This window comes from Orcinus orca, chromosome 8 (assembly GCF_937001465.1).
Source record: "Orcinus orca chromosome 8, mOrcOrc1.1, whole genome shotgun sequence".
NCBI lineage: Eukaryota > Metazoa > Chordata > Mammalia > Artiodactyla > Delphinidae > Orcinus > Orcinus orca.
Window position 1 is genome coordinate 55332951 of NC_064566.1, and position 22280 is coordinate 55355230.

Sequence of the window (22280 nt, forward strand, 5' to 3'; positions counted from 1 at the left end):
GAATGAAAACTTTAGGTCTCAATAAGAAGTAGCCTATTTACTCCCCCTGCAGGTATAAAATGCAAAGGCCAACCCAGAGGCTCTCTGTCTAGGGCACTCAGGCTACGAACCCACCCATTAAATTTTCCTTTATGAAAAGTTCCTTCTCTAATCCCAAATCTTCAATGTGGGGTGATGAGCCACTGAACTATGGAAAGAAAAATTAGAAATTCTATTTTTTACTCTTATCCTTCTTAATTTCTGTTTTTAAAAGTATATTAATAGGGCTTTGCCTTTATAATTTATAAAGACGTCTTGGGTAGTGAATGCTCAAAAATGATTTCTGGCTAGGGAACATATTTTTTAAAAAGTTTTGAAATTACTGGTCCATATAATTTCAAGAAATTCAACATGAATCTAGACTTTATTAACATCTGTGGTTTCCAGCCACAGTTTCTATGTCAGAGCTCACTCTACCCTTAAAGAGCCATTTATTTTATTGGAAGTCTAAAAGATTTTCCTACTTTATTTTATTGACATATTTATTACTTTAAATAAAATGGGGAACAGAAAGCATGAAAAGAGTTGGGAGAAGGAACAGGTGCTGCCTGAGATGGTCATTTATCCAAAACAAAATGTCCCTGCCTTCCCTTGCCATCCCCAACCCCACACCACTCAGGCACCCTCTGTTATGTTGGTCCTTCTCCCCAAAAAGACTTCCCAAACCTAGCCCAGAAGGCCCTCCTGACATCAGGGATTTCCAGCTGGGGCCATCATCTTACCTAAACAGCTTTTGGGAAGCCAGGAAAGTGATTAGCTAACATTTCCTCCCAAGTGGAGAGTTCTGTCACTTATATGTGGTAGAGCTGGGGCTCAAATCTGGGTCTCCGACTCCAAATCCATTAGCTCGGGAAGCTACCACAACAGAGCTGTTTCTTCAAGTACAAAAACATCCAACCTCATTTTTACATATGAAGATGTAAAAATTAATAAACAGAAACCTCAATTAAGATAGAATCAGAAGGCCAGAAGGGGGAGGTCTCAGGTCCTAGGAGGACAGCAGAGCCCAACAGCAAGAGGAAAGTCTCTTCTTTCCTGCAAAGAGCTCAGACTGTCACAACTCAGCCAATGAAAAGCCATGGACTCTGTTTACTCTAGCCCTCCCAACTTCCTTTTTCCCTCTTTGAAAGATTCTCCTTCCCTCGCTATGCACTACGCAGGGACTAGCACATGACTCGCTATGGTTGCAGACCCTGAATTGCTATTTTCTGCTGAACCTGAATAAACCCATTTTTGCTGGAGAAATAACTGGCAGTCTACTTGTTTTAGGTCAACAAAGATTCAAAACAATTGTGTTCATTCCACAAATATTTATTATGGGTCTTTTTAATGTCTTTCCCAACCAATCGACCAATCAATTTAATTTGAGGCCAGAACAGAAAGGTAGGCTAGAAGTCAAAGCTAAGAAGGGCTCTACAAAGCAATCCACTGCTCACATGTCCACTCTCCTTAGTATGGCAGAAAGACCTCCCAGACCTGAGGCATGTGCCTCTCCAGCCTTATATCCTACTGTGAACCTCGCACTTGAGTTTTTGTTGATTTCTTTTGTTGTTATTTCTTTTGTTGTTATTGCTGAGGAGGGCAGGAAGAACAAAGAATTTTACCATTACTAGAATCTCTTTTACATAAACCTCTTCTATCTAAAACAAGCCAATAACAGGAGACAGCTCTGGCCTAAATACAGTTTTAGGAGTACTAAGTAACAGGTAGTAGTGAAAGTTATAGGACTAAATGAGAGAACAGCCAGAAAGAATTATAGAATTAAAAGAAAAAGGGCAGCAACTAACACAACAATGTAAAGCAATTATACTCCAATAAAGATGTTAAAAAGAAAAAGGGACCACAAAGAGAGGCAGAGGGAACCAGCTTTTGAAAGAGTGTGTAGATGAAGAAGAGTTAGCAAAGGAGACTAAGAAGGGATAGTCAGAGAGCAGGGAGGAAATGGTGAGACAGGAGACTGCCTTTTCATTTACAGGATGAAGGTCATTATATTAATAATGCTAAGTATTAATCACCTTTAATAATATTTAATGAGCACATTTGTTCTAAGTACTATGTTAAGCACACCACATAAATGATATTCATTTCATCCTAATAATTATTTATTATCATTTAATAGCTGGGGATACAGAGGCTTTGAGAGGTCAAGTAGTTTGCCCACAGTTGCCCAGCATAGGTATTAAGTGGCAGAGCTGAGTCAAACCTAGGCAGTCTGAAATCACAGCCCAAACTCTAGACAACTAGGCCACACAAAAAGTTTCCTCACTGGTATGCATACATACATGCAAATGGAAATACTTCACACTAAAGAAACTACTTAAAGTTCCTTAGCATTCTTATGAAATACTTGTAGTGTTGTTATGTGAGAAGGAACTTGGTCAATTAGGTCAATTGTTCTCAAGCTTTTTCAGTGCAAAGGGCTATTCTGACCTGACCAAAAACCCCCAAAAGCAACAACAAACTCACAGAAAACTTTACAGTTTGTCTTAAAAAAATCTTCCTGACAGCAGAGTGCTGTTTTTGATCAAGTCATTTTTGAGCTGATGTCTGTTTTCCATGAAGTATCATATGCAAGTTAGTAACTCATACCAGAAATAAAAATACAGACATGGTTTTTCTAATAATAGAATAGAATGGTTTGTATATTACCAGACACCTACACATCACATTTGATTATTCCTGTCCTCATAAATCACAAAATGTTAGGGAGAGACAGGATCTTAGAAATAATTCATTCCAAATCCTCATATGCCATATGAGAAACCAAGGCTCAGAGAGATGAAATGTATTTTCTATGCTGATGCAGAGCCAGGTCTTGAATACAATTTTCCCTCTTTCCCAATCCAATGTTCTTTCAAAAAGCATGTGGCAAATATTATAATTTCCCATGTATAATTTGGGAAACTCATTTTGAAGTAAAGGGGTTCCCTAATAGTTCCAGAGGGCAGAACTGAATGAAACTGACTCCTCCTAAAACCAAGTTCCCTTGCAGAGTTTATGATTAACCCCTCTATCCAAAACGTTATTCCCTTTCTTGTCCCACCATGTTCTCCTCAGGAATTGAGGAGTGTCAAAGAAAAGGGGGGACTGAAACCGAGTAAGACCCTGCGGGGCCTACCCAGGTATAAGACCCTTCCTGTCCCCCACTTCTTGTTTGGCCTTCCAAAGAGCAAACTCAAGTAGTTAATGATTAGAACAATAGAGTCACAGGACTCCTAGTTCCTCCTGAATGAATATAGACAACAATTGGACTCATATCTTTGAGCTGTTCTGAAGAAACTAAGACCCCTGCACTCAGTGGAGGATGGTGACTATATGCTGACCACAAGCACATAGACCCCAGACTAGAACCAGAAGGTTGATGATTAAGATTCCCAAAACAAGGACTTCCCTGGTGGCGCAGTGGTTAAGAATCCGTCTGCCAATGCAGGGGACACAGGTTTGATCCCTGGTCCGGGAACATCTCTGTGCGCCTGTGCACCACACTACTGAGCCTGTGCTCTAGAGCCCGCGAGCCACAACTACGGAGCCAGCACACCACAAGTACTGAAGCCCATGTGCCTACAGCCCGTGCTCCGTGACAAGAGAAACCACCGCAACGAGAAAGCCCGCACACAGCAACGAAGACCCAAAGCAGCCAAAAAAAAAAAGATTCCCAAAACATCACCCTATGACCATACCACCAACCAATTAGAAAAACGTCCATGAGCTGATCATGCACCCTGAGACCCTCACCCCTACTGTGGCCTTTAAAAACCCTTGCCTGAAAGCCATTGGCAAGTTCACAGTCATCAGCGATGGCAGCTACCACCTGATGGTGAGCTGGTGAGCCCTGAGGGAACTCAGAAGGGAAAGAATACCTGCCACCTAGCAGTCATCAGACTGCAGCCACTCCCTACCGTGAGCCCTGAGGAAACTCAGGATGTGAACATACAGGATACTGGCCCCAGATAGCTGAGGTGCATATCGAAGGAATGATTTCAGTGAGCCCAGACTCTTGCATCTCCCCATATATAGAAAAGCGCTAAATTCCTTAACTTGACATATCTGGTTTCTTTAATTAACAGTAATCTTTTGATGTTCCCGACTACCTGCCCTTTGTTGCAAAACTCCTATATATTCTGGCTCCTCCCTCGCCCCCTCGGAGCAGTTTCTCAGAGCTATCTGAAATGCTGTCTCCCAGGCTGCAGTCTTCATTTTGCCCCAAATAAAACTTAACTCACAACTCTGACGTTGTGCATTTTTTAAGCCAACAAGGTCTTTTGAGAACTAGCTGCCTGTTCTCTTTGCCTGGCGCCCTGCAATAAACGCTGTATTTTCCTTCACAATAACCCAGGATCAGTAGATCTGCTTTGTGCGTGCCAGGCAAGGGGACCGAAGTTCGGTTCGGTAACATGAGTAAAGACTATAATTTTTTTTTTTTTTTTTTTGCGGTACACGGGCCTCTCACTGTCGTGGCCTCTCCCGTTGCAGAACACAGGCTCCGGACGCGCAGGCTCAGCGGCCATGCCTCACGGTCCCAGCCACTCCGCGGCATGTGGGATCTTCCCGGACCGGTGCAGAACCCGCGTCCCCTGCATCGGCAGGCAGACTCTCAACCACTGCGCCACCAGGGAAGCCCAAGACTATAATTTTAATAAAGATTTATTCAACCTATGATCACAGGGAAAACTGTTTGAATATCAATAATACTTACATGATTTCACACATCATCTTAAAAAAAAAAACCAAAAAGGTGAAAATTAAAACTTACCTCATAATACCACTGTGATATTGGCAAACTGTGGGTGATAGCAAGCCAGTTTCGATGCACTTCAAAATCTGTGGAATGGCTACTCAAAACAATCAAATGAAGAAAATGAGATTTCATAACATTTATCAATCTCACATTTCTAAAATTAGGCTTTTAAATGGACCAACATCCCCTACATAGTCACAGCTCACTATCCTATAAAGACACAAATAGGTATTTTACATATTCCGGAAACACCTCACTTACCTGGAGGCCAGACCTCCTTCTGGAAAAGGTGGGGAACCTATTCAGTAAGATGTTGTGGAAAAACCCAAACGAACATTTTGGCCAACCCAACACTAAGTGAAAAGAGTCTCTGAGTCATCTAAAGCAGTGGTCCCCAACCTTTTTGGCACCAGGGACCGGTTTGGTGGAAAACAATTTTTCCAGAGTGGGCAGGGTGGGAGGATGGTGTTGGGATGATTCAAGCACATTACATTTATTGTGCACTTTCCTTCTATTATTATTACATTGTAATATATAATGAAATAATTATTCAAATCACCATAATGCAGAATCAGTGGGAGTCCTGAGCTTGTTTTCCTGCAACTAGATGGTCCCATCTGGGTGTGATGGGAGACAGTGACAGCCAAAGTGTGTTGCTTATGTCCAGTCTACTCCATAAGATGCAGCTTAATTGTCACTTGCCACTCACTGACAGGGTTTTTTTTTTTTTTAATAAATTTATTTTTATTTATTTATTTTTGGATGCACTGGGTCTTCGTTGCTGTGTGCGGGCTTTCTCTAGTTATGGCAAGCGGGGATTGCTCAGCAGTTGTGGCGCAGGGGCTTAGCTGCTCCGCAGTATATGGGATCTTCCCAGGCCAGGGCTCGAACCCGTGTCCCCTGCATTGGCAGGCAAATTCGTAACCACTGCGCCACTAGGGAAGTCCCACTGACAGGGTTTTGATATGACTCTGCAAGCAATTGATTTATTATGGTCTCTGTGCAGTCAAATCTCTCTGCTAATGATAATCTGTATTTGCAGACACTCCCCAGCACTAGCATCACCGCCTCAGCTCCACGTCACATTATCAGGCATTTGATTCTCATAAGGAGCACAAACAACTTGGATCCCTCGCATGCGCAGTTCACAGTAGGGTTTGCGTTCCTATGAGAGTATAACGCTGCCGCTGATCTGACAGGAGGCGGGGCTCAGGCAGTAAGGCGAGCGATGGGGAGCGACCGGTAATTGTCCGTGGCCTGGGGGTTGGGGACCCCTGATCTAAAGGGCTGACCAAAAGCCCATACATTTTCTTAAGGGAGGCCCTCAGGCTACTGCTCAGAGGTGACTTATTCTTGTTCACAAACAATTCTAATAAGATTCATTATCTGGCAAAGGCCTCACACAGAAGCTGGATCTTCAAGAATGAGCAGGAGTTCATCAGACAGAAAAGGTGGGAAAAGGCCCCTGCCCTGCCTTTCTCATGTCTCCAAATTCTGTTTACTGGTCCCCCTCTCACTATATATAAATATATCCAAGTATGTCCCCTATATATAGGGGAGGAAAATTATTTTCCCTTCAACCCTTCCAGGCTCTGTGGCTGGTCTAAGAATTAAATTGACCTAAGACAGAATAACAGTAGGGAAAAAAAGACAATTTAAATTACATACATATGTACAGGAGCCCCGAAAGATATAAGATGAGACTCAAAAGGTGGCCAGGTGATTGAGGCTTATCTACCATCATGAGAGCTAAGGAGAGGGGTAGGGGTCTGGGGCTTCAAAGAGCGGGGAAGGTGACAAGAGAATGTTTGGCAAGCAAAGGTTGCTCTGCCTTGAAGCTAAGTCTCTCAGGTGAAAAAGTGATCTCTGGTAATAGTTACTTTCCAGGTACAGGCCTCCTTTCTAATGTAAATTTCCCTCGAAAGTAACTTTTACTGTTTTCAGAGCTTCTCCTATGTCTGCAGTTCCTCAAGATAATAAGTCCCGAAAAATCCTTACACCAAAGAGGCGTATTTGGGGGTGGCATAGTCTGGTGCCCTTCACTCCTCTTTAGCAGGACTTTATTTTTCTGTTTATTACTCTGCTTTACTTCCCCTCCACATCTTACCTGATATGTGGATGGGCTCAATACATTCTTGTTGAATTAACCACTCACCAAAGTCAACAATGAGTTCCACAGCAAAACCTGATTTACCTTTTCTAGTGTTTTACACAACATTTCCACTGTGACAACTCTCTCGTGAGTTTCTTAGCCAACCCCTTCCATGTCTCTTTCATGGCTTCCCATTCCAGTACTCATCAAGCAAATGCTGATGTTCTTTCAGGTTCGGTTCTTGGTCTTCTTCTTATGCAGTTTACTCTGCTCTGCACAATCTCATTCACATTTATTGCTTCCACTAAGAACTGTGTGATGATGACTCCCGAATCACATTATACAACCTTGGTCTCTTTCCTGAGTTCTAGAAGAGAGACATCTCCAACTTCCTGCTGACAACGTCACCTGAATTTCCTACAGGTTTCTCAAAATCACAATTCACAGCTGATCTGATGACCTAGCAATTACATTTCTAGGTATACACTTGTAGGGGAGCAAAATATGGCAACGCAAAATGTGTCTTTTTGGCATGAGGATTGATTTAAGCTGATTATTTTTAAGAAACAGAAGACTCAGGAAGTCTTTCTTTTTACATCCCTCTTAGCTGCCTAAAGAATTTATATAAAGGGCTTGTTCCCAGAAAAGAGCTATCACCCCTGATATCTGCAAAGAATATGGGCTACATGTGGTGAGGGAAACTCACCAGAACCTAGAGATCACAGTCCACTCTTATCTCTTCATGGCCCAGCAAACATATATGTGAATTGCCTTTCTCCCCTTTGAAGTCCCAAACTACTACCCCCAACATCCTCTTTTGTCTTTAGCTGAAGATGGTATTTAAGGTGAGGGGCTTCAGCCATTTTGGTGAGTTACTCCATTTTCCCGAGTCTCTCCCATGTACATGTTATTAAACTTTTGTTTGATGATTTTCTCCTGTTCATCTGTCTCATGTCAATTGAATTCTTAGACCAGCCAGAACCTGGCTAGAAAGGTAGAGAAAATTGTCTTCCTCCCCAATAGAGGGAGGAAGTTTCTTCCTCAACAGAAACACATACATATGTTCAAGAAAAGACATGTACTGGGTCTATCTTCAGGCCTACAATTATGTCAGAGACCTTTCCCGACACTCAATCTAAAGTAAGTCCCCCTTGTTAGCTGCCTTATAGGATCCCATTCTTTCCTTTCATAACACTTAAGACAGCATTGTTATGTAATTACATATTTGTGTTGATTTATTTCTGGGACAGTTATCTTCACTAAACTACACCCTTTATAGGGTTAGGGATCATATCCATTTTGTCTTCCCCTCTAGTAGCTTGCCACAGTACCTGGTTCATAATAAAGCAGTTAGTAAACATTTTGGTGAATACTTTTGCATTTATCCTGTAGCTTCCCTCTCACATTCCAGGGGTTTCCTGTTTGAGAAGCAGAGCATTAACTACAACTACATACATTCTTAATCCTGGATCAACAGCAGTATTCAAAGTAACAACCCTGAAGACACATTTCTAGGCTGAAGTAACTAAAGCAAGGAACATCACCTTATATCCACGGATTAAAAAAAAATCCCTTTCATTCTGATTTGAAAGGAATTTCCTACATTTTAGAAGGATTTTTCCAATTTGCTTTTAAAAGAGAAAGATGTTTCTTATTTGTTTTCAGTTCTGCAGAAAGTTCAACTGACCAACGCCTTCTTTTCCCAAGTCCCTGTAAGTCACTTTGCTGAACCTACATATACACTTCATTGCTTATATACACATCAGTATGGATTTACCTATACATACAGCTCTTCCATACCCAACGAGAGGTCACCAAGAACTTGAACCAAAGGATACCAATAAACCAAACACTAAACTGGGAAGGGAGCAAAGGAATGAGGGGAAAAGTCAAGGGAGAGGAAATAGGAAGGATGAACAGATGTGGAAGCCAATATTAATAATATTAATAAATACAGAGTACCCATTGTATACACATTACCACTGAGTGGTAGTTTCCTAATGGATCCCATGCTTTCAGTCTTGGGTCTGCATCCATTTGTCGCACAGCAGTCTAACCCTGTGTGACCTGACTACTGCCTACCTCATCCTGTGTCACTCTCCTCCCTTACTGCTCTTCAGCCACAATGCTCACTTTCTGTTCCTGGAATGCTCTGAGTTCTTTGCTACCACAGGGCCTTTACACTTACTCTTTCCTATGCCTGAACTACTTTTCACATTGCTTATTCTTTTTCATCCTTCAGCTTTCAACTCAAACATCACCTCCTAAAAGAGGACAGTAAAGCCTTGCCCGGTTATCACTCTCTACCTCTTTTACAGACCTCATCGCAATCTGAAACTTTACTGTTTGTCTGTCTGGCCCCACCAACTTCCCCAGAAATGTCTTTCTCAAATGCCTCTCCAGGACTTAGAACAGTGCCTAGCACAGGAGGCAGCTGATAAATACTGTACTGGCTGAATAAATGTTGGAGGCGGGTGTTGTTTATCTGCATGTTAAGGAAGAGGACCTTAAGCTCAGAAACATTAAAGTCAGACAGTGCCAGCCCTGATCCCAGCCATCAGGGCTATGATCTAGTGAACAGGTGAAATAACACTCAAAAGGCGGAGTGGAAAGCATAGCAAAGGCGTAGCAGCGACCGCATGACTTCAAGTTCCCTTTCCTCCTCTCACCCAGGAGCATCCACGCTTCTCTCTCCCGCCCTGACCGACCGCGGGACCTCCCCGCCCAGCCCCGGGCAGTGCGGGTCCCTTACTAGGTGGGGATGAGAAGGCATTTGAGAAGAGTCACCCCGAGCGCCAAAGCCGAAAACCAATTGCCACCACCTGTCGCAACTCCGAGCGCCGCCATTGCTACGGCGCCACCCGCTGTCAATCAACTTGACCCGCCTCCGCGCTCCCGCGCATGCGGAGAAGACCCTCTGAGGCGGCACCCGGGAGCTGCGCGCATGCGCTCAGCGGCTCAGCTGCTCGGCCAGCGGAAAGCCAGGGATGGACCGTTTAAACTTCCCGCGCCGGGTTCTTTCTCCGCTCCGCCTCAGTCTCCGCCAGGGAGGGCTACCCCGGGTCTGCGCGGTTTGTACGGCGACAAGCTTCACGTGCTACTTTATGCTTTGGTTCGAATAGTTGCTGGGCGTCTGCTCTGGGTGTTGATTTTGCCTATTGTTGGGGTGCCTGGTGAGAGGAAACTTTTTTTTCCTGGAGACGTTCACATATTAACGGAGGAGACAGAATTATAATCCCAGAGTAACAGTAGATAAAAGTACCTGAGGATACTGGAGGCGCCTAATCCAGACACCTGGAGTATTAGCTCCAGGCAGAGAATGGGCTGGGCAAAGGTACAGTTGGGAAAACATTCTGCGCTTCTAGAACTCTGAGCTGGGCTCTGGGAAAGTACCTGCCTGAGGGGAGCCCACTGTGGAGGCAGGCTAGAGCCTAGTGCTTCTTCTGTCTGTACGCTTGGGGGATCTTGTTAAAGTTCAGATTCTCATGCAGCAGGTCTAACAAAGTCCTACATGGTGTGGATACTGCTGATACCTGGGCCGTAAGAGCCGAGGCACAAGGAATGGAGCTAGTCTTGTCACCCTCTTGTACTGTCTGATTTTGCACAAATGAGTAATCTTTCTTTTCTTTTTAAAAAAATATTCATCGGGGTACTGTTTATTTACAATGTTGTGTTACTTTCTGCTGTACAGCAAAGTGAATCAGTTATACATATATCCACTCTTTTTTAGATTGTTTTCCCACATAGATCATTACAGAGTATTGAGTAGAGTTCCCTGTGCTATACAGTAGATCCTTATTAGTTATCTATTTTATACATAGTAGTGTGTATATATCAGTCCCAACCTCCCAATATATCCCTCCCCCCAATGACTAATCTTTCTAACCCTATTTTCCTTTAATAGGAAATAGGAAGTTAAAAATGGTGTCTGCCTCATAAAGTGGTTGTGAGGATTAAATGAGGACACTTGTAAATTGCTTGATATGATGCCAGGACAGAATAAATATTCAATAAAAAATGTTTCAGAGAAGTTAAGTACCTTGCTGAAAGATAAACAGCAGGTACGTGACAGTGTCACTCTCCTCAGATGAGTTTATGCCCTCCTGCAATTTCAAATGCCATCCACATGAATATGACATTCAAATTTATATCTCAGGGACTTCCCTTCTGGTGCAGTGGTTGAGAATCCACCTGCCAATTCAGGGGACACAGGTTCGAGCCCTGGTCCAGGAAGATCCCACATGCCGCAGAGCAACTAAGCCCGTGCGCCACAACTACTGAGTCTATGCTCTAGAGCCTGAAAGCCACAACTACTGAGCCCAAGTGCCACAACTACTGAAGCCCGTGCACCTAGAGCCCTTGCTCCGCAACAAGAGAAGCCACCGCAATGAGAAGCCCACACACCACAACCAGAGTAGCCCCTGCTCGCCGCAACTAGAGAAAGCCCGCGCGCAGCAACGAAGACCCAACACAGCCAAAAATAAGTTAATTAATTTAAAAAAATTTATATCTCAAGCCCAGCCCTTTTATTTCACCTCCAGACCATTATATCTAACTACCTACCTGCCATCTCTTAGATGTTTTTTATTATGCGGTACGCGGGCCTCTCACTGCTGTGGCCTCTCCTGTTGCGGAGCACAGGCTCCGGACGCGCAGGTTCAGCGGCCATGGCTCACAGGCCCAGCCGCTCCGCGGCATGTGGGATCCTCCCGGACCGGGGCACGAACCCATGTCCCCTGCACCGGCAGGCGGACTCTCAACCACTGCGCCACCAGGGAAGCCCTCTTAGATGTTTTAAAGGCACCTTGCATTAGTTTCCTAGGCTGCTGTAACAAATTATCCCAAACTTAAAACAACACAAACTTATTCTCTTACAGTTCTGGGTATCAGAAGTCTAAAATCAGTCTCACTAGGCTAAAGTCAAGATGTCATAAGGGTTGGTGCCTTCTGGAGGTTCTGAGGGGAGAATCTATTTTCTTTTTCAGCCTTGAGAAGTTGCCTGCATTCCTTGGCCCCTTCCTTGCATCACTCTAACCTCTTGCTGCTACTGCCACATCTATTTTCTAGAATCAAATCTCCCTTGCTTCCCTCATATAAGGACACCTGTGAATGCATCTAGGACCCTCCCATCTCCAAGTATTTAACTTAATCACATCTGCAATGTCCCTTTTGCCATATAAGGTAATATTCACAGGTTCCAGTGTTTAGGACACAAATATCTTTGGAGGCCATTATTCAGTTTACCACACACCTCAAACTCAATATATCTAAAACTGAACTCGTGATCTTTCAGTATTATCCACTCAGAGAATGACACCAACCAACCATTCAGTTGTTCACCTCCCCTGCCCCGCACCTGCAAACTCACTGTGAACTTACTAACTCAATACCCATTCCCAATCCCCTTTTTCACTTCTTCTAAAGAGTCTAGAAAAGTTAAAACAGTTGATCTTCCAGCTTCCCTGGCAGCTAGGTGTGGCCTGATGACAGCTCTGTCTAGTAGGACTTAGAAGTCTGCTGGGGGGTTTCCGGGAAAGGGTTTCCTTTCCTGGTAAAAGAGGCAGTTGTTATGGATTTTGCCCCTTTTTTCATTCTTCCTGCCTTGGACTTGGTCATGAGGCGTGGAAGGCACATAATACTGGCCCTGACATCACTGCACTGCTAAACAAATCCCTCCTACCTCCAGAATTCTTATCTTCTTATTATCTGAGGAAACACATGCACACATCATCATCATCCTTATGTATCTGAGCCACTGTTGGTCATTGTCTGCTCCTTGCAGCTAAAGTATTTCTAACTGCTTTTGCCAGGTCCTGTCTGTCTGACTTCCTTAATCCTCTCACATTCATCCACTCTTCTCCACCCCCTATTCTCTTCTCTAGCCTAACTGATTTGTTTTCAGCTTCTGGTACATGCCACGTTCCCTCCTGTCACTGCACCTTTATACATTCTTTCCCTCTATTTGGAATGTTCTTCCTTCTCTTTGTTAAAAAACAAAATTCAACTGAATAAGTCTTAAAGATCTTCTTGGTTTTATTCAATGATTTATGAATCAAGCAGCATCCAATCTAGCAGACAGAGAGGAACTCTGAAGAGCTGTATGGAAAAGATGACTTTTATAGGCAGAGGGGAGCAAGAACAAAGAAGTTATGCTAGGCAAAAAGCAGATTGGTTATTGCAAGTTTACTTTGCCTATAGGGGATGCCAGGGGTTTATCGGGCACATTACTCAGCTAATGCTGATAAGGTGATTCCTGATTTTCTGGTTTAAGATTCCATTTCTGGGAGGACAAAACTGTAATTGAGTCAAGTCTCAGTTTGGTGGTGTGGAGCTTAGCATAAGTGATTCTATTTTGGACCTGTTGTCTTGTTTTTAACATCTCCCTAGGCTAGTTACCTCTCCATTCTTTAGCTCTCAGATCAAGCACCACTTTCCCAGGAAACCTTCCCTGACCTCCCTTTGTACACCTGTCAGCTGAATGCAATCACACATTTATTTGTGTGATTATCTAATTCTCCATTAGGGATTCATACCATGAGTGCAGGGACCTTGTCTGTTTTTACTTACTATTGTAGCAGCAGAACTGGCACAGCAGCTGGTGCAACATATGCACTCAATATTTGTTGAATGGCGTGAATGTCTGGAACATGATTCCAACCCATGTCTTTCCTACCCCTGAGTCCCTGCTTTTTTCCCTCACAGTACACCACCCAGAATGAGTAGATTTCAACCCTGGGGAGATATTTTGCCATTTTTCCAACTGCATTTGCTCACTTTGTGTCTCTGTGTTGCATTTTGGTATTCTTGCAACATCTCAAACTTTTTCATTATGTTTGTTATGGTGATCTGTGATCAATGGTTTTCTTTTTGTTTGTTTGTTTGTTTTCCTAACCCTCAAGCCACTCTAATGGACACTTTGTGGAGCAAAGATAAGCGGTTCCTGCCACATCTGTCCAAATTGCAGATTTGGGAGCAAAATTAATGACTGGTGTTTTAATCCTCCCCTTCCCCCCACCCCCAAAAAATCACATTATCTCAGTAAAACATAGAGCTATGCTCAGGTTCTACTTAATCAACATTCCTGAACTCAAAAATATATAAATTTTAAGAGATGGGTGCATATTTTAAAACAAGCAACCAAAAAATCACCAGGCATGACTATTTCTCCTTTTCTTGAAACCGTAAGGTCAGTTGTCCCCTGAGAAATTTCCTTAGTTCATATCTAATACTTTTCCAGTTAACAACCAGCCCAAATACCCAAAAAAACCAATATATGCCCCGATTCCTCATTCTATACGATCATTTAAACAAAGCAGTATGAACTAGGATATGAAAACAAACTTTTTGTCGATTTTTTTTTAAAACAAGGTCCTGTTCCTTGCACACCTTGTAAGAATCCTCTAAACTATTTGAGAAATTTGTTCATGTTGATAACACCTAGCAAACAATCCTAAAGGCCATAGGGAAAGTAATCAGCCTTTGATCAATGGTTTTTGATGTTACTGTTGGGGAGAGGGAAATTTCCCCCTCTACTCTTCTTGAGTTTTTGCAGCTGGACTAATAATAAAATTGACACAAGACAGATTAACAGAAGAAAAATAAATTTTGACTCATGCACATGGAAGTCCCATAGAAATGGGACCTAAGAAGTGGCCATACAGGAAGCTTTCATGTTTTTTAGACAAAGAATAAATTTGTGAGGAATTGACAGGACTAGGAAACTTAGGTTTTGGGTGCCCAATTAATGAAGAATCTAAACAGAGCTTGGGCTTGGGTTAGTAAATTAAAGAAGTAACAAGGTTTATTTATATAGCCTTCTGGGTCCCAAATTTCCTATCTTTGGCAGTAAGGGTGTCCTTCTACCTCCAGATGCCGGGGTGCACCTTTCACATGAGAGATTTCTTTCCTGCTTTCAGGGAGACAGCAGGGAGAATCAGTGTCCCTCTTGCGTTGGCTATTTCTTAAGTAACTTTAATTCAAAATAATCAATATGCCATCGAGGCACATTTTGGGGTGGGCTACCTTGGGCTCCAACATTACTATTGTAATTGTTTTGGGGTGCCACGAGCCATGCCCATAGAAGATGGCGAACTTAATGGATAAATGTTTTGTGTGTTCTGACTGCATCACCAACTGGTCATTGCCCTGTCTCTCTCCTATTCCCTGAGACACAACAGTATTGAAATTAGGCCAATTAATTACACTACAATGGTCTCTGAGTGTGCAAGTGAAAGGACGAGTCACACAACTCTCGCTTGAAATCAAAAGTTAAAAATGATGAAACTTAGTGAGGTGGGCATGTCGAGGTAGGCCTCTCGCACCAAACAGTTAGCCACGTTGTGAATGCAAAGGAAAAGTTCTTGAAGGAAATTAAAAGTGCTGCTCCAGTGAACACACGAATGATAAGAAAGCAAAACAGCCTTATTGCTGATATGGAGAAAGTTGTAGTGGTCTGGATAGAAAATTAAACCAGCCACAACATTCCCTTAAGCCAAAGCATAATCCAGAGCAAGGTCCTAACTCTCTTCAATTCCATGAAGACTGAGAGAGGCAAGGAAGCTGCAGAAGAAGCATGTGAAGTTAGCAGAGGTTGGTCCATGGGATTTAAGGAAAGAAGCCATCCCTATAACATAAAAGAGCAAGGTGAAACAGCATGTGCTGATGTAGGAGCTGCAGCAAGTTATCCAGAAGATCTAGCTGAGATAATTAATAAAGGTGGCTATACTAAACAACAGATTTTCAAAGTAGACAAAACAGCCTTATATTGGAAGAAGGTGCCATATAGGAGTTCCATAGCTAGAGAGGAGAAGTCAATGCCTGGCTTCAAAACTTCAAAGGACAAGCTGACTCTCTTGCTAAGGGTTAATGCAGCTGGTTACTTTAAGTTGAAGTCAATGCTCATTTACCATTCCAAAAATCCTAGGGCCCTTAAGGATTATGCTAAATCTACTCTGCCCATGCTCTATAAATGGAAAAATAAAGCCTGGATGACAGCACATCTGTTTACAACATGGTTTACTGGCTATTTTAAGCACACTGTGGAGTCATACTGCTCAGAAAAAAAGATTCCTTTCAAAATATGACTGCTCATTGACAACACACCTGGTCACCTGTGAGGTCTGATGGAGATCTACAACGAGATTAATACTTTTCATGCCTGCTAACACAACATCCATTCTGTAGCCCATGGATCAGGGAGTAACTTTGACTTTCAAATCTTATTATTTAAGAAATACATTTTGTAAGGCTATAACTGCCACAGACAGTGATTCCTCTGATGGATCTGGGCCAATTCAATTGAAAACCTGGAAACTATTCACCATTGTAGATGCCATTAATAACATTCTTTTTTAAAGATTATTTTATTATTTATTTATTTATTTGGCTACACTGGGTCTTGGTTGCGGCACGCAAGATCTTCATTGTGGCATGCGGGATCTTTTTTTTTAGTTATGGCATGCGAGATCTTTAATTGTGGCATGCAGGATCTTTTAGTTGTGGCATGTGGGATCCAGTTCTCTGACCAGTGATGGACCCTGGGCCCCCCACATTGGGAGTGTGGAGTCTTAACCACTGGACCACGAAGGAAGTCCCAAGAACATTCTTAATTCATGGGAAGAAGTCAAAATATCAACATTAACAGGAGTTTGGAAGAAGTTGATTCCAACCCGTATGGATGACTTTGAGGGGTTCAAGACTTCAGGGGAGAAAGTAACTGCAGATGTGGTGGAAATAGCAAGAGAACTAGAATTAAAAGTGGAGCCTGAAGATGTGACTGAATTGCTGCAATCTCATCATAAGACTTTATTGGATGAGGAGTTGCTTCTTATGGATGAGCAAAGAAAGTGGTTTCTTGAGCTGGAGTCTACTGGTGATGATGCTGTGAAGATTGTTGAAGTGACAACAAAGGATTTAGAATACAGTAGTACATAAACTTAGTTGATAAAGCAGCAGCAGGGTTTCAGAGGATTAACTTCCATTTTGAAAGAAGTTCTACTGTGGGTCAAATGCTATCAAACAGCATTGCACACCTCAGAGAAATTGTTTATGAAAGGAAGAGTCAATCGATGCAACAAATTTTGTTGTTTTATTTTAAAAAATTGCCACGGCTACCCCAACCTTCTGCAGCTACCACCCTGACCAGTCAGCAGCCATCAACATCAAGGCAAAACCCTCCATCAGCAAGAAGATTATGACCTGCTAAAGGCTCAGGTGATGGTTAGCATTTTTTGGCAATAAGGTATTTTAAAATTAAGGCATGTGCATCATTTATTTAGACATATTACTGTTGCACAATTAATAGACTACAGTATAGGGTAAAGATAACTTTTTTTTTTTTTGGCTGCATCAGGTCTTAGTTGGGGCACGCAGGCTCTTCAGTGTGGCACACAGGCTTCTCTCTACTTGTGGTGTGGGCTTCTCTCTACTTGTGGCGTGCAGGGTTTTTTTCCTCTCTGTAGTTGTGGTGCACGGGTTCTAGAGTGCATGGGCTCTGTAGTTTGTGGCACGTGGGCTTTCTCGTTGAGGCACATGAGCTCAGTAGTTGTGGCGCGCGGGTTTAGTTGCCCCGCGGCATGTGGGATCTTAGTTCCCCAATCAGGGATCGAACCCAACGTCCCCTGCATTGGAATGAGGATTCTTTACTATTGGACAACCAGGGAGGTCCCAAGATAACTTTTATATGCACTGGAAAACCAATAATTCATGGGATTGCTTTATTCTAATATTCATTTTATTGTGGTGGTCTGGAACTGAACCTGAATATTTTTGAAGTATGCCTATACTTCCTCAGTTGTGACTTATATTCTTACCTTGTAATCCAGATGGGAAATTCTGCTTATTCCCTGGTTTCCAGGCAAATCTGCTCAGACACAATATTTATGAACACAGAAGATTTTCTTGAAAAGCTGCAGGTCACACAGGAAATCCTTTAAAGTCCTTAGGAATCAGTCTGGCCCTCTTCAGTCCTCTTTGGCTCCTTGGCCACATGGTGTCCCTCCTTTGTTCTTTCCTTGTGTAGTACCAGTCTTCCCATTTCTCTGGTCTTCCCTTACTCTCTGAAGCAAGAAACCTCTTCCACACGCAGAGCAATTTCAGGGCACTTTCTGCTCTTGGCCTCTTCTTCTACCCAAGAGCTTATCAAGGTTTTTTCCCAAACGAAGTCAACTCCTTTTCAAAGAGGGATCCTGGGGCCAGCAGTTGAGATAATCATTTCCCATTCCTGTGCCTAATTATATGTTTATGAGTGTTTCACCCATGGGTCTGAATCAGGTCTTACATGGTTTGTTTTGTTTACCCCAGCTTCCTGCACTGAGCCCTCAATAACATTTGTAGAATAAGTGAATTGATGATTGAGAGAATGATTGATTGAAAAAACTGAATCAAAGAATGAATAGGTTGATGTTAATTTGATTTGATGGTTCCCAGGGATCTTTGCTATGCAAAAGAAAGGGGCTGACTAAGGGTCTAGCCCTAATTCTAGTCCCAGTTCTGCCTCTAACTTGCTGTGTATCCACAGGCTCTCACATTTCCTTCCTGTACTTTGGCTGTAAAATGAGAGGTGGCTCCTAGTTATTCCTTTCTGTTCTGTCAACCACACCTCATTCTTATCCCCACGTGATAACCTGAAGCTTCACCGTGGGGACCTAGTTGGCCTGCTGGGTAGCTTATTATTAAAACCCACCTGCCTGGCTAAGAAGTGCTTTCAAAGCAGAGGGCCCACCTGGAATTGTTTTAGCCCATGCTTCTTATTCAACAATACCTGATTTTACCACCTACACTTTCCTCATCCTCCTCTAATGCCTTAGTTAAGCTGGATGTTGAATGAACTCCCTTTAATCCCTCCCCAACTTTATGTATTAAATCCCATCAGCCTTTTCCTAAGCCCAGCCCTCAAGCACAAGGGCTATGTGTATGCACTTCCTTAACCAGGTTTATTGTCTCTGGAATTTCCTGAAACTTCCTATAGGATTTATGAAGGAAGTAGAGACCCCATATGGTATTTTTGTCAAGGTTGTGGTTTTAGCTGCTTTTTCACTGGGGCCTTATAACTTGAGCAACTCAAGATGAGTCCTCAGAGGCAAGTGTTTGTGAGAACTGACCAGTTTTCATTCATTCCTAGCTCATTTATAGCACTAAGCTACTGTGCCAGCAACTAATATTTTAATTTTAGTGTCAAAGAATATCCAATGTTACCTTTCATATGGTCTATTTTGTTAGTGGTGCTGTAACAGGGAAGAACAAAATCTGACTCCATGTTGGATCTGTTTCTTTTACTTTAACCTTTGCTTTCTGTTGTTGTTGTTTTTTTTTAAACTATAATCACTAAAATGATGTTGTCTATAGCTATTAGACAACATACATAATGGTCTCCCTTGGGGAACCCTGCCCCTCTGCCTGAATGTTAAACTAAAGTGCTTTTGTTCAGCTCACAAGGAAACACCCTGACCCTGCCCACCTGTGAACAGCTGCAAGAAAGAAGAAATTAATACATCCCCTCCCTGAGGCTGGCCAAACCAGGAGATATTTTGCAAGACTTACGGCCTTTTTATTTTACTTCCTCACCTCCTCCCCCTCTCTGTTCTATAAAAGAAACTAGCATCCAGACCCTGATAAATGGTACTCTAGGACATTAGTCTGCCATCTTTTCAGATGCTCGGCTTTCTGAATAAAGTCCCTATTCCTTGCCTCGACACCTCATCTCCCCATTTATTAGCCTGTCATGTGGTGAGCAGAGAGAGCTTGGACTCAGTAACAAATTTGGCTTAGCCAGCCAGGAGTCTTGCTGTTCATGGCTAGCCGGCCCCGATCAGGCAATTTTGGGGCAAGGCCCTAGCAGCTGCTGGGACCATTTGTTTTAAGGATCTTCCCTTCAAAAAATTCCTTGAAGTGGCACTGGCTACCCCAGAGCTCGGCATTTGGGGCAAGGAATCAACAAACTTCTGTAAGCCGACAGACTCCATCTTTGTAGGGTAAGTGGCTCCTGTGTGCACAACCAGGAACAAATTCCCCCTTTGATTTGTCTTGCGTTGGGTTGGGGTACCCTGTTGGAGAGGGGGATTGTTGGACTCTGCCTGATTTGGAAACCAGTTCGTTGGCTTCTGTTTTGTATGCATCGATGTTGGAATTTGTTTGCGCTTTTTGTGTTGGAATTTGTTTGCATCTATTGTGTTTTGGTGTTATCAAACTTATAAAAATGGGAAATACTTCATCTATCTCGAAGGAAAGCCCTTTGGGGTGTATATTAGATAAATGGGCAAAACATAGCCGTGAGCCTATGACTAAGAAAGAGGTGAGATTCCATACGTAGAAGCATTTATGCTATTGCATCAGGAGGAAAAGAAGTCAGAGGGCTGCCATCTTATGGTGCAGCGGTCTGAGAAAACCCAAGGGGGAACCTGCTCTACAAGGGGAAGAGGGAGAAAATGAGAGTGGGGACATGTTACTTCAAAACTTAAACCCCCCTCCGGCCTATCCAGCTCCCCAACTGGCGGAACACGCTGCACCAACAGTTGTTCCAACTACCCCCCAATGTCGCCAACATATTCATTCCTTTTACCGCCTCCTGTTTCCCCTACCTGTGGAGTCGAATAGAAGTTTCTGTGTTAACCCCCAGGGCACAGGGACCTGGTTTAGTATCACCATCTAAGACCTGACAGGGCATCCAATTTGGACTGGGAGCCACTTCCACAGCAGGGCAATTTCCCTTGTGCCAATATCCTGTAGGAGGCCTTGATGCAGATGGCCAACCAGCTGGGTTTCTATGGATACACAATTCATTCTTGACTTCGGATTTGCTTAACTGGAAAAACCATAACCCTGCTTACTGAGAGGACCCATTCCGTTTGACTGAACTTTTCACCTCTATATTTGCCACTCACCATCCCACTTGGGCGGACATTCACACTCTTATGAATATAATGCTTACTGGGGTTGAAAGGAGGAAGGGCTTTGGGAAAAAGATTGCCCTAGACTACAGAATAAGAAGGAGAATAATAGAAGGAACACAGGAGCCTCTCATATAAGAAAGAGAGGAACACTCTGCTAATGAATGAAGAGGCCAGGAGACTCCCTTGAGCTTGAGGCGTCAGATTCTAATTTCCCCACAGGAGCCCCAGGTAAATATGACAGTGGGGAACAAATTGATTGACTTTCTTTTTTCTTTTTTTTTTTTAAAGATATATATATATTTAATGAATTTATTTATTTATTTTTGGCTGTCTTGGGTCTTCGTTTCTGTGCGAGGGCTTTCTCTAGTTGCGGTGAGCGGGGGCCACTCTTCATTGCGGTGCGCGGGCCTCTCACTGTCGTGGCCTTCTCTTGTTGCGGAGCACCGGCTCCAGATTCGCAGGCTCAGTAGCTGTGGTGCGCGGGCTTAGTTGCTCCGTGGCATGTGGGATTTTCCCAGACCAGGGCTCGAACCCGTGTCCCCTCATTGGCAGGCAGATTCTCAACCACTGCACCACCAGGGAAGCCCTGATTGACTTTCTAATAGATATGGGTGCCACATATTCTGTGGTAAATACCAAGGTGGCACAGAAAATACCTGTCTATCCTGGTCATGGGAGTTTCCGGAGAAATACAACCTCTAGAATGCTAATTAGGGGACCCCACCCTTAAACATAGCTTCTTATATGTACCAGTGTGTCCAATCCCCCTTTTGGGACAAGATATCCTTTGTAAATTAAATGCTCAAGTAACTTTTTTGCCAGAACAGCTTGACATGAGGGTCCCACTGGAGCATGCTTTAAGCCTACAAATGGCACTAATGGAAACCCAAGAAAAGGAGAAAGAGCTCTTTCCCCCTGAGGTCTATGAAAAGGTAAGGCCAGAAGTATGGGCTGACAGCACTCCGGGAAAGGCCAAAAACTCAAGACCCACACAAATCTCATTAAAAATGGATGCGGGGACACCTAATCTAAAACAGTATCCTCTGAGACAAGAGGCCCAAAAGGGAATTCGCCAATTCTGGAAAAGTTTTTGAAAACAGGACTGATTAAGCCTTGCAAGTCCCCATATAACACACCTATCCTCCCGGTCAAAAGGCCAAACTTGGCAGAGTATCGCTTTGTCCAAGATTTGAGGGCTATTAATGAAGTCGTCCAAGACCTACACCCTGTGCTGCCTAATTCATACACTCTGCTCACACCTATTCCGGGAGAATACGGCTGGTTCTCAGTCCTGGACTTAAAAGATGCTTTTTTCTGCATTCCTGTTGCAGAAGAATCACAGCAGCTAAAAGTAAAACATTCCAACCTAGGAAAATGGGTATGTCAGTCCTTCAATATCATTGAGGTAGCCACACAAGTCTTTGAAAAAAAGAAAAAAAACACAGTCCTTGTTTTACAAATCCAGTCTTTACAGGACCGGAGGTGCAGCTCCAACAATGATCCAAAGCCCACCAATCTTTTT

At 43.1% G+C, this 22280-nt stretch overlaps 1 protein-coding gene across 1 annotated transcript in view; it reads right to left on the reverse strand.

Moving 5' to 3' along the window:
- Positions 1-9780, reverse strand: part of ALG8 (ALG8 alpha-1,3-glucosyltransferase) — a 28451-nt gene extending 18671 nt beyond the window's left edge. Inside the window, exons 1-2 of the mRNA XM_004279838.3 lie at positions 9622-9780; positions 4793-4871 (exon numbers count right to left, since the gene is read on the reverse strand). Coding sequence (XP_004279886.1) covers positions 4793-4871; positions 9622-9716 — 174 coding nt within the window. The 5' untranslated portion in view covers positions 9717-9780. The remainder of the gene's footprint in view (positions 1-4792; positions 4872-9621) is intronic.
- Positions 9781-22280: the final 12500 nt, after the last annotated feature.